At 36.9% G+C, this 12,541-nt stretch overlaps 2 protein-coding genes across 2 annotated transcripts; one reads left to right on the top strand and one right to left on the bottom strand.

Annotated features, from left to right (window-relative positions):
• Positions 1–10: 10 nt before the first annotated feature.
• Positions 11–6,989, top strand: LOC143609620 (protein S-acyltransferase 8-like). Its single transcript, XM_077084327.1, has 5 exons — positions 11–224; positions 3,527–3,712; positions 3,790–4,077; positions 5,685–5,921; positions 6,442–6,989. The coding sequence occupies exons 1-5, from the start codon at positions 186–188 to the stop codon at positions 6,757–6,759; spliced, it is 1,068 nt and encodes a 355-aa protein (XP_076940442.1). The 5' UTR covers positions 11–185; the 3' UTR covers positions 6,760–6,989.
• A 128-nt stretch (positions 6,990–7,117) lies between these two features.
• On the bottom strand, positions 7,118–10,460 carry LOC143609615 (putative serine/threonine-protein kinase At1g54610). Its single transcript, XM_077084323.1, has 7 exons — positions 10,086–10,460; positions 8,846–9,130; positions 8,439–8,756; positions 7,938–8,159; positions 7,761–7,855; positions 7,575–7,677; positions 7,118–7,490 (listed from the first exon to the last, which is right to left on the bottom strand). The coding sequence occupies exons 1-7, from the start codon at positions 10,458–10,460 to the stop codon at positions 7,131–7,133; spliced, it is 1,758 nt and encodes a 585-aa protein (XP_076940438.1). The 3' UTR covers positions 7,118–7,130.
• Between the last annotated feature and the right edge of the window lie 2,081 nt (positions 10,461–12,541).

Genomic DNA, 12,541 nt, shown 5'->3' with positions numbered 1-12,541 from the left:
ACCTCCACCACCACCGCCGCCGTCGCCGCCGTCGTTACGCCGGCGATCACCTGTTTCTTGCAGATCTTAACCCAATAGCCAAAACCCATTTCCTGTTATGTGTTTTAAGAGTTAATATTAAAGGGAAATATTAAATTATGCGGTGTGATAAGTCTGAATATTATTATTATTATTATTAATTTCAGATGGCCAAAAGGGTTTATGAAGTTTGGAAAGGAAGAAATGTAAGTTTTTTTTTTAACCAATTTTTTGTTTTAGTTTATTTTTAGGTCACTGCTTCATAGTTCTGATTATTATTCTCCAAGATATATTTTTGTTTGTGATTGTATGCATATTGTATATCGTGTGGAATATACCAAGTTTTGATTTTTTGATGTTAGGGCTAGTGGATAGTGGTTAGTGATGATTAGTTGAAATTGAATTAGGGTTTATGTATACTATGCAAGATTGAAACTTTTGTTACCGAATGTCGCGAATTAGGACTACTAAAGATATAAGCACTTAGGGTTTTTAACTTTGTATTATGCTGAGCGGTAAATGAACCGTTCGTGAACTGTTAGACGGGGAATTCGTTTATGTTTGTTCGTTTAATAAATGAACAAACATGAACAAGTTGTTGTTGTTGTTATTATTATTCCAGATATAGTTTTTATTGTTTGGAGTGTATCAAGTTTCAATTTTTAGATGTTAGGGTTAGTGGTTAGTGATGAACCGTTCATGAACGTTAGACGGGGAATTCGTTTATGTTTGTTCGTTTAATAAATGAACAAACATGAACAAGTAGTTGTTGTTATTATTATTATTATTCTATATAGTTTTGTTTTGTTTTGTTTGTGATTGAATGTATATTTTTTATTGTTTGGAGTATATCAAGTTTCAATTTTTAGATGTTAGGGTTAGTGGTTAGTGATGACTGATGATGATTTGAAATCGAATCAAGTTTCAATTTTTAGTAATCTAGGTCAGCTTCGTAGTTCAATGTTCTGATTATTACCGATATGGTTCTATACTTCTTTCTTTGAATGATTCAGTGGTGTTGTTTTGTTTGTAATCTGTATATTCCCTGAATGTCAATCTTCAGTTTGTTTGTGCTAGGATTAGTGATAATGATTTCAAGTTGAAATAGGTTTTATGTATACTATGTAAGACTGAAACTTGCAATTTAATTAATCAATTTGTAATCTTGGCTTACAAAAGATATAAGCAGTTAAGCACCCAGGGCTTATGCTACATACAAGGGAATTAGGGTTTAGAAAATGATTTGTTTATTGCCGGGCTCGTTTAATGTTACTATTCTGTGTTGTAGTGCATACACTAGTTGAACTGTTGAAAGTTGAAATCTTTGGATTGGCCAAGAATGCGATTATTGTTTCTTAAACGTCTTGAACATGTAGAAATGAGATGGTATTTGTTGCCTTATTATAGAGCAAGTGCAGGACATCACATGTAGAACAAAGGAATTAAGATTTAGAAGGCTTTTAGTGGCTGGCAATTGGAAGTTATTTTGTTCACGAGCGGGCTTGTTTAATGCTCTTATTGAGTTTTGCAGTGCATGCTTTAGTTAAAAGTTGAAATCTTTGGATTGACCGTGGATGCGATTGTTGATAATTTGGTTAAGGGTTAAGGTTTCTACTTGAACTCATAATTATCAAATGCGTTAGGCGCACTCAAGGCACATAGGCCTCGCCTAGGGCCTAGGCACAAGGCGCACAAAAAGCAAGGGCCTGAGGAACAATAAGCGCACTTAATTAAAACATTTAAAATATATTATGTATATGAAAAATAATACTATTCTTCAAATAATATAAACAAAAGCTATTATATAACAGTTAATATCATCTAATTAGTACCAAAAGTTCTAAAATAGTCAAGATTCAAATGTGATTCCAAAATTTTAATAACAAAATGTATCAATATAATGCCTTCGACTTCTCCTAGATCTAAGTTTCAATAGCAACCCTTGCATTTCTTTTGCTTGGTTTTTATGTTCTCATGTTCTTGGCATAGACAATGCCGAAGCGCTCGCCTAGAAACTAGAAGCGCATTTATTGAGCCTCACCTGAAAAATGGGCCTAGGCGCAAGAAGCGAGGGCTTTTAATAACTATGCTTGAACTCATAGTTGTCAAAGGCACAAGGTGCAAAGGGTGAGCCTTGTGCCTAGGTGCAAGGCGCTTAAAAAGCAAGGGCCCGAGATAAGCAAGGCGCATAGCATAAACGTGTGATTTTTGGGAGTTTTAGCCATCTTTTAGGCTTGTTTGGTTTCGTGATATTTTTGGATGTTTTAGACCAACTTGTCTGGAATTTGTAGATTTTTGCCAGAATTTTCAGCATTGGTCCGGTATCTTACTGTAAATCTGACCAAAATCTGGCTGGAATCTTGCCCGAAGGTGGCGGGATTGCTTGGATGGCAGCAAGGCAATTTCCTTGCGCCTCGCCTTGCCGAGGCCTAGGCTCATGCGCATGCCCGAAGGGCTTTTGACAACATAGCTTGAACACACGTGGAGTATCTTATTACTGTTTCTTAAACATGTTTTCTTGAACATGTACACCTGTGAAATATTATTTGTTGCAATAAGTACATGGAGAGCAAACCCTTGTTGGCTTTTGGACTATTAATTTATGATACTTTGATATTAGAGTTTTGCAAGTAAGGAAGAACACCGTTGGTTGAGTACTCGAGTAGAATAACATTACTTGTTTTTTTAAGAGTAAACTGCAGTTTTCATCCCTTTGGTTTGTCTAAATTTGCGGTTTTAGTCCAATAGTTTCAAATTTGCGTTTTTCATCCCCGTGGTTTCATTTCACTTGCAATTAAACCCGATCACACTAACCCCGTTAAGTCTGTCCGTTCACGTGAGGGGCAGTTTTGATCTTTTTCTCCCCAAATAAACCCCAATTCTAGTTCGCAAGCCCCCTCACATGAGAGGCTGGGGTGTATTTGGAAAAAAAAGGACAAAAATGCCCCTCACGTGAGCGCGCAGATGGGTTTAACGGTCATACTTAACAGGGTTAGTGGGATCGGGTTTAATTGCAAGTGAAATGAAACCACAGGGACGAAAATCGCAAATTTGAAACTATTGGACTAAAACCGCAGATTTGGACAAACCATAGGGACGAAAACCGCAGTTTACTCTTTTTTTTAAGTTAGCTTTTTAATTTTGTTGAGTAAACACCAAGAAGCGGGCTGATTTGGGTTGTGTTTGATCTCAAATGGTTTGAATAAAGCCAAGTAGGTCAAACGGCTTGAAAGTCGTCCAAAGACCGTTAATAACGCTTGCAAACTCTTGAATCACTTTTATTCAAAGTTTAAGCTTATTATTCTGAAATAATTGTTTGCTCGGTTACTTGTTATTTAAAAGAATCCGATACAAAAGATGTGTTTACGACTTTACGGGCCAGCCCAAATCTGCCCAGCTAGTTTTAACTCCTTTTCTGAATCTTTCATGATGTATATGATTATGTTGCATAATATTCTTTAGCACTTACTTGATTATTGTATAACTATTTTCTACTTTTTTGTTTCAGAAATTTTTTCTTGGAGGAAGATTAATATTCGGTCCAGACGCCAAATCTCTGCTTGCCACATTTTCACTAATTGTTATTCCCGTTATTATTTTTTGTATATTTGTTGGACGACATCTTCGCCATGAATTCCCGTCATATAACGCAGGATACGCCATCATTGTTGCAGCAATCATCTATACAATCTATGTAAGCCTTATAAATTATTTGTTTATATTAATAAGTTTTATGGCTGAATTTTGACCTGTTTGACTGATTTTTGGTAGGTATTGGTGCTGCTGCTTCTTACTTCGGCCCGTGATCCCGGGATAGTGCCCCGCAACTTACACCCACCGGAAGAAGATTTCATGTATGAAACCGGGGGAAGACAAACACCGTCTGTAACATTCCCGAGAACCAAAGAAGTTATGGTTAACGGGATTTCGGTTAGAGTCAAATATTGTGACACGTGCATGCTTTATCGCCCTCCTCGTTGCTCTCACTGTTCGGTTTGTAATAATTGTGTTGAACGGTTCGATCATCACTGTCCTTGGGTTGGTCAATGCATCGGGCTGGTATGGTTTCGATTCTCTTAACTTGTCAACAGGGATGTATACAAGCTGAGTTCGAGCACGACTATACCTGAGCTCGGCTTAGGCTTGTTAATGAACCAAACGTTAACGAACAAACATAAATGAGTTTAAATGAACGAGGTAGTCATGTGTTCATGTTCATTCATTTAACTGACGTGAACGAACAAACTTAAACAAACGAACATAAATGAACATTAAGGAATGGACATAAATGAAAGAATGAGTCATGTGTTTGTGTTAATTTTTTAAGTAAGTGAACAGTTTTTTTTTTTTTTTTGTGTGTGTGTGTGTGTTTTCATGTTCATTTTTTTAAATATATGAACTTCTCACCGAACGGTTCACTGAACGCCCCATTCGTTTACAGGCCAAGCTTTGCTCATTTAACTTCTCTCTCTCTCTCTCTCTCTCTCTCTCTTTATATATATATATATATATATATATATATATATATAGGCTAAGTATAAAATGAAAACCCACTTGAGTTGTGAAAACTCTAGAAACCCATTCCCAACCACATGTTTTTAATTAATGTTTAAATCTTGTGGTCCACAATTAAAGTGAATAAAAAATGTAAATATAAATATAACTTTTTCTCTATCCTAAAAACATATATAAAAATTAGTAAACAAATGTTAAAAAATAGCAAAACATTTGTTTTCGATGTTTTGTATTAAATGTTACAACATATATTACATGTAACAAAAAAAAATAAACGATGTTACATAGGGTTTTCGCGGGTTTTCACAACTCAAGTGGGTTTTCATTTTAACCTTACCCTATATATATATATATATATATAAATAGCTTGAGCTTGGCTCGTGAGTAGTTTTTCAAGCTTAAGCTTGGCCCGGTCTTGCCTCGTTAATTATTTATTATTAGTTTTTTATGTATGACATATAAATATTATTTATTAATTTTTATCATACTTATATCTATAATAACTATTATATAAATATATTTAATGCTAAATAAAAAAATATAAATAATAGGCTTGTTTAAAATTGCAAGCCATCTCGGGCTCATTTATTTAACAAGCTTTGTTTTTAGGCTCAAGCTCAGGCTAGAGTTTGTTTAAGCTCGGCTCGATTCGAGCGTTAGCTAGCCGATCTCGAGCTTGGCTCGTTTACACCCCTGCTTATTAATTTATGAATACTTATCTTTTATTTCATCATCATCATCATCATCGTACTCAGTATATCCCACCAATAGCCAAGCTATGGTAGGGTCTGAGGAGGGTAAGATGTAGACAGCCTTACCCCTACCCCATAGGGATAGAGAGGCTGCTTCCGATGAGACCCCCGGCTCGATAGTAGTTTTGCATCAAGCCTTGGACATAAGGCACATAGCACTCAATCATCGGGACACCGGCTGATTGGTGCATGTACCATTGTCTTTCGGCTATCAACGCCACCACATGATGCCTGATTAACCTTCTGCCACTTTTAACGTTATTTTCACGAGATTAGTAAAATAACGTTAAAATTAGTGCAATTTTACTTTTGCCCACCCGAGGGTTCACACATATTTTACTTTTAACGTTATCTTTTATTTATATGTATTAATTTATCCGTGATTGTTTTGTGATCCAGCGGAACTATCCTTTCTTTTTTCTGTTTGTGTCTTCATCAATGCTTCTATGCATATATGTGTTTTCGATGTCGGCTTATTATATAAAGGTTTTGATGGATGATAAAGAGATTGGTACAGTTTGGAAAGCAATGAAAGAATCCCCTGCATCGGTTGTATTAATGACTTACTGTTTTATTTCGCTTTGGTTTGTCGGTGGCCTCACGGGTTTTCATCTTTACCTTATCGGGTCTAATCAGGTTAGTAAAGTCAACCCTTATTTACTGATTTTGCATATAGATTGTGTAGTTACTTAGTTTAACTAGGGGCACTAAACGGGTCGCGTGTTAACGGGTTGGCAGGAAATTTGACAGACCTATGAAGTCGAACACGATACGAAGGTTTGCAGGTTGACAATAACACGGCCCGTTTGACCTGAATATTTTATTTTATCTTTTCGCATATTAATACTTTAAAATTTACATTTTTACAACAAAAAATAAGTGAATTAAAAGCAATTGCATTTTAATGATAAAATCTTAAGTAAATTTCTTTTTAAGATTTATTTATTAAAACATATTTTAAAAAATAAATGGGATAAACAGGTCAACCCGTTGGGTAACGAACACAACCCGTTTCGCGGAATGGGTTCGTGGGTTCGACCCGAACAGCTTTTTTGTCGTGTCAGACACTCACCGATTATTAAAATATTTGTTGTTCAACGTTTACCCGTGCACGCATTAACGGTTAACAGATTATTAAAATATTTGTTTGTTACAGACAACCTACGAAAACTTCCGGTACAGATCAGACAACCGATACAACGTTTATAACCGAGGCTGTATAAACAACTTTCTAGAAGTTTTCTGCACAAAGATCAAACCGTCAAGGAACAAGTTCCGGGATCTTGTTCAAGAAGTGCAACCGCCAACGCCTGCCCCTGCTCGGGAATCCGCCACCAATGATGAGGGCCCGGAGGACCGTCGCGTGAAGGTTGAAGATGACCTGGATATTGGCGGAGATTTATTAAAGATTTCCCAGCGGCATAACTTCGAAGGAATTGAATCAGATATACGCAGCCGAGGGTACGATCAATGATGACGGTTATTTGTTTGTTTGTTTGTTTGTTTAACCTGTCGGTTACGGGCTGGTTTTAGTTAGTTGGATTTCGGGCGTGTGGATGTTGTAAATGTTCGGGCGGGGGCAAAACCGTCATTTTGTTCCGGTTTCGGTTGATTGATGCATTTGTGTAATGGTGTGTGATATTAATCATATTATGGTACTTGCTTCATTCTTTATGTAATTCAAGACTTGTGTACATGTTTATGGATAAAAGATTTGGATCAACAAAAATAGTTTATATTATGAGTTAAAAAAACATAAATGACAAATAAAAAAAATAATATTAAGTTGATGAAAAAGTGAAAAATGAAACAAATACAATTATCTTGGTTTTGTAATTCGATCTGCTAGCTAAGCAGATCGTATTTTACCTGACCCGTGTTCCGATACTCTCGTGTTGACGAGGATCTTGGAACATGAGTCATGATGGTATGATTGGTATGATCATCAATCATATTATCATACTTGCTTGATGTTATTCTCTTTGTTCCGGGTAGCGGAGGTCTGTTTTTGATGTTCATTTTTCCATTTGGGTGCGATTCACTCATTTGTCGTTGGTACCGTTGATATAGGTTCCCGGTAGGTGATGGCTGTGGGGCCACAATTTCATCGGTCGGGCTTGGCTCGACTCCCGATGAAGACGGGCTTATATTGGTTATTAGGTGGTCTTTGGTTTCTCTAACAACTTCGAGTCTCTTTTCAGCTTCCTGCAAAACATCATAAATGGGCGCGTTATTATGCATGTTTGTCGTTCTTGAACAACCCGAGATGGTGGAAGCACTAAATTATACCTCTTTTAAAAAACCCGAATCTGGATTTGGGTTTTCGGTCGTTTGGTCGTTCGTTTGTTGCTCTCGTAGTGTTCTAGACTTTCGTGTCCTCGACTTTCTATGCCTAGAACGAAATATGGTATAAGAAAAGATAAAGATAATTTGTTAGTTCGTGAATCGAACATGTATAAGTTTCGAGTAACTTACTTCCTTGGCTCGTTTGTTTGAGCCAAGTCATTGTCGTCTACTTGAATCACGGGCAAATCGCTAAGATCACACGCCCACGGGTTTGTGTGAAAAAACTACAGTCATCACATCGATCGGTTATACTTTCAAACATATTAACTTTGACGTCAATATTAAAGAGTTCGGTTTAGTACTCACCTCGTGTTGTAGAGCAGAACCAGCTGAACCGCGATAAGCAGGGTCTAGAGCCAGAAGAATCATTAAAAGTCCCAATGCCGATCGTGGATAGTCTCTAAACGCTTCGTGAAGATTCGGTTTGTACGAATGTGGTGGTCTAAACGTCGTCGATAACTTTAGTTTTTTCCAATAATCCGACGATGGCGAGCCACATAGCTTGAAAATCTTGTGAAGTTGCTCAACCTAGATCCAAATAATCTCATGTTATATGATTACAAAAAAACTTATCACGAGTTAGCCCATTCGATAAAAAAACATGTTAAAATCGACCCGTTAACAAAGGGGCCAAAAATGTCATTTCCAACTAAATAAAAGTAGAATTGACCTTAATATTATATTAATATTAATATTAATATTAATATTAATATTAATATTAAGGTCAATTCTAACGCATAGTAGAATCTGATGATTCTGCTATGATAAAAAAACTATACGTATGATAAAGATTTGCATCATGTAAACCTCGGTCCTCCCGGGCAAAATGGGTCTTCCCGCAAACATTTCCGCTAAGAGACAACCTGCGCTCCAAAGGTCGATACCCGGACCATAGACCGTGGTACCCAACAACAGCTCGGGTGACCGATACCAAAGTGTAACAACACGGTTTGTAAGCTGAACCGGCTTTTTCGGGTCATATAAATTGGCAAGCCCGAAATCAGCTATCTTTAAATTCCCGTCTCTGTCGATAAGTAAATTCGACCCCTTAATATCTCGATGCAAAATCCCTCTTTCGTGACAATGTTGAAGCCCCGAAAGCAATTGTTGCATGTAAAATTTAACCTGAACACGACACGTTACATAATATGACCGCTAGGAATATGAATATATGTCCAAAAAAATCGGTTTTGATAAAAAAAAAAAGATCGAACCTGAGGCTCGGTGAGCCTTTCGTCCGGTCGAGAAATGATCCTCGCTAAGTCGGTTTGCATGTAGTCGAATACGAGGTACAAACTATACTGCATTCGAGACGTTGCTAAGCCTAAAAGCTTTACTATGTTGGGATGATCTAGCTTTCGCAACATCATGATTTCTCGGGCCATGAACTTGACACTTTCAGGCTCAGAAGTGTCGAAACGAACTTTTTTAAGTGCTACGATTTTCTTGGTTTTTCGGTCTCGGGCCTTGTACACGTTGCTGTAGGTACCGGACCCGATCTGTAACAGAAAAAACCGCTTCAAACAATTATCGTAAGTTGGAAAAGCATTTTGTAGAAGTGTGCGTGGGTCGGTTTTGATTAGTCTTGGGCTCAAACTAAACTAAAAACCGAAAATATGGTTTTTCAAACCGCTTGCCCTCAGTGTTTCTGGTTTTGCGATTCGGGCTTGAAACTTTTGGGCCAAAAGCGTGTTCGCCACCACACTCGCTGGCTGGTGCATTGCCCCTTTGAGTGAAGAAGAGAAGGGCTTTGGATAGACAGCCCTCTTTCGCCATGTTCGTCGCCCTACCCTAGATTTAACTTCATTCTTTTGATTGGTTCTAGCTCAAAAGAACATATACATGGAGCTATGTTGACTTACGTACGTCCATCTTGTTGCGATAGGAATGAACAAAACAAATAAGTTTTAGCTAATGTAATAAAGATACCAATTATTGTTCCAAAAATTCTAAGCTGTGTTCGGGGGGGAGTTATTGTCTATCGTTGGCCTCTATGGTAGAATCAGTCGAGGGACCTGAGAGGCGGTGTACCAAAGATAATGAATATGGGCCTATGTTTTTGGACTATAAAGTTTGGTTCAAATTTTATGGCTTTTTTACATGCAAATCAAACGGAACCAATAATTCGGGTTTTGGAAAAACATAATTCGGTTTTTGGAAAAACATAAAACCAAACAGTAAGTTTTAGGGTTGGGCTCGAAATTTAAGTTCGGTTATTTCAACCGTCAGTTATTGGTTTACATGTGTAAAGAATACTTTCTTTCAAAACAAAGTTTTACGGTCTACACAAATAAATTAAAAAAAAAAAAGAGTTGAAACCGAAAAAATTTCAAAAAGCTCGATGACCCGACCTAGTAAAATCTCTCTCTTAATACACACGAATGCCAAAAATTATAATCCATATAAAAAAAAGTAGGTCTGCCACTGCAAACATAAGACCGATTAGGTGATGACCTTATCAAGCTTATCATAAGCTTCCGCGCTCTTGGGGACCAACCCATGAAGCGCGTCTTTCGGTACATTATCCGTCAACCACTTCGGCCACCCATCCACCAACTCCTCGAGATCATCCGATCTCCCGGACCCACTCCTCCTCATCACACCACCCCCATCACTACCACCACGGCCCCCACCACTACTACTACCACGACCACCGCTCACCGCCTTACTGCCGCCACCGCCGCCGCCACTTTCGCCGGAATTTCCAAAATTCCGGCCACCGGAATTCGACTTTCTTGATCCTCTCACATACCCATTTTCCATCTTGAGTTTGTGAATGCCATGATGGGATGATGTGTCCATTAATGGCTTTGTTGGAGCACATCCCATGTCTGAGGATACTATGTAAGTGATGTGTGACAGGCTGTTTGTTGGTGGATTGAAGGTGACATTGACAAGAAAATTGAGTTATAGAAAACAAAACTACTACCAATAAATATTTAGTTGATGAAACAAATGCAGGCTTTTGTAACCGAAAATACCAATGATGTCCATTTGAGTATTCAAAAATCAAAATAAACATTTTGTCTAAATTTGCGGTTTTAGTCCAACAGTTTCAAATTTGCCATTTTCGTCACTGTGGTTTCATTTCACTGGCAATCAAACCCGAATTCACTAATCCCGTTAAGTCTGGTCGTTAAACCCATCATCGTGTAATTCACGTGAGGGGCAGTTTTGTGCTTGTTTCCCCAAAATACACCCTAGCCCCTCACGTGAGGGGGCTTGCGAATTAGGACTGAAGTTTATTTGGGGAGGAAAATGACAAAACCACCCCTCACGTGAAGGATACGCTGATGGGTTTAACGGCCAGACTTAACAGGATTAGTGAATTCGAGTTTAATTGCAAGTGAAAGTAAATCACAGGGACGAAAATCGCAAATTTGAAACTATTGGACTAAGACCGCAGATTAAGACAAACCATAAAGACAAAAACCGTAGTTTACTCTTTTCAAAATGCCTACCTCAAATTCAGTCAACCCGTCTACTTAATAATCATCATCAGACTAGATTTTCAACGAACCAGGTTACGCCCATAATTGTAAAAATGACACTCAAGGACCAATTAATCACGGATTAATCACTAGTCGAATAGTCGGTACCCACCGACTAATCGCTGATAAATCGTTAATTATTTGGTCAAAATTCATAATTTTATATATAAAATTCGGTAATACATATGTACATTTAAAAAGTTACATATAAATTTCAATTTGTTTAATCTCTATTAATCCTGATTAATTGTTGGTCTCTACCCCACCGTCTTACTCACTCACACCACATGTCAATATCCCATCGAGACGCAAGAATTTCTTGAAAGAAAAAACATTGAACCGACGGGTTTTTCAAACGTCCTGATGAGATTCTCTTTCTTATGATGATTTTTTTTCCGACAGGGTTTTTTTGACGCGTGACAGAATCTTATTTGAAAATCCAATCGAGTGATAATTATTAAATAGGCGGGTCGACTGGATTTGAGGTGGACATTTTTTGGAAAAAGCTGGTAAATTAATCACTTTGTTTACTTTAACCACTAAAACCGTAAAGGCATTTTGGTCATTTTCTTATAATTTGATTTCAACTAATTCATTAAACTAGAAGTTGACAAAGTTGCCGGCTAATGCCGGATATAAGATTACCTTTTGGGACAATACATCCAAAATAATATTATTCCACGTGGCAAAAGAAAAACAGTCTGACATGACATGTCTTCTATTTTTCGTCTAAAATCGTTGGTTGTTATAAAATAATATCATTTTTGTCTTAAATTTGTCGCAACGATAATGGTTTGTTAAGTAAAGTCGTATTAAAATTTGACATTTTTGAGTGATTATTTCGATGTGAGTTATTATAGACAAATTGGCATTATGCAAAAAGAAGTAGAAACTTAAAAACTAAAATACTAGTGTTTGTACATATTTGGCATATGTTATTTTCATTTTATTTTATAAGTTTTGATATGAAATGTTATGTAAATATGTACAAAAAGTTATAAAAGAAAAACAAGAGGATATGCTAAATAGAAAATAAGAAAAAAAAAGGCTAATAGGTGACATCAATCGTTTGGTGCAAATGAGAAAGTTTTGGTCGTAAATAGCCAGACTAATATAAACTAGAAGCATGTCACGTAATAGTAGCCAAGTTAATAGCAATCAGGTATGAAGATTTTCAAAATAATATTGAAACATGAGAGTTGGTTTTATAATTAGAGAAAAAAAAGTTTATAATGAGACTGAAATTTATTTTTGTATTTCATGATGTTATGTTGTGATTTTATAATGTCAAAAATTATAATTTATTATTTACAAAGCTTATCTAAAATTAATATACAAGCCTCTTTTAAGTTTGAGTGGTTTCTGTCTTTTTGCGACCATCACCTAGGGATGGCAATGAAACCCGAACCTGATGAGAAA

Source organism: Bidens hawaiensis, unplaced genomic scaffold (assembly GCF_021521415.1).
Source record: "Bidens hawaiensis isolate Kalapana, Puna unplaced genomic scaffold, B.hawaiensis_p1.1 tig00006677_1, whole genome shotgun sequence".
NCBI lineage: Eukaryota > Viridiplantae > Streptophyta > Magnoliopsida > Asterales > Asteraceae > Bidens > Bidens hawaiensis.
Note: the sequence above shows the minus strand (reverse complement) of the source record. Positions and strands in the feature narration are given on the sequence as shown.

Bases quoted from the DNA above. Each gene is read 5' to 3' on its own strand.
- LOC143609615 (XM_077084323.1), bottom strand. From the start codon at position 10,460: ATGGGATGTGCTCCAACAAAGCCATTAATGGACACATCATCCCATCAT. The intron at 7,856-7,937 runs GTGAGTACTAAA...TGATGACTGTAG, and splicing joins GTTCTGCTCTACAACACGAG to TTTTTTCACACAAACCCGTG. The intron at 7,491-7,574 runs GTATAATTTAGT...GATGTTTTGCAG, and splicing joins ATTCGGGTTTTTTAAAAGAG to GAAGCTGAAAAGAGACTCGA.
- LOC143609620 (XM_077084327.1), top strand. From the start codon at position 186: ATGGCCAAAAGGGTTTATGAAGTTTGGAAAGGAAGAAAT. The intron at 4,078-5,684 runs GTATGGTTTCGA...TTTGTGATCCAG, and splicing joins TTGGTCAATGCATCGGGCTG to CGGAACTATCCTTTCTTTTT. The intron at 5,922-6,441 runs GTTAGTAAAGTC...TGTTTGTTACAG, and splicing joins ACCTTATCGGGTCTAATCAG to ACAACCTACGAAAACTTCCG.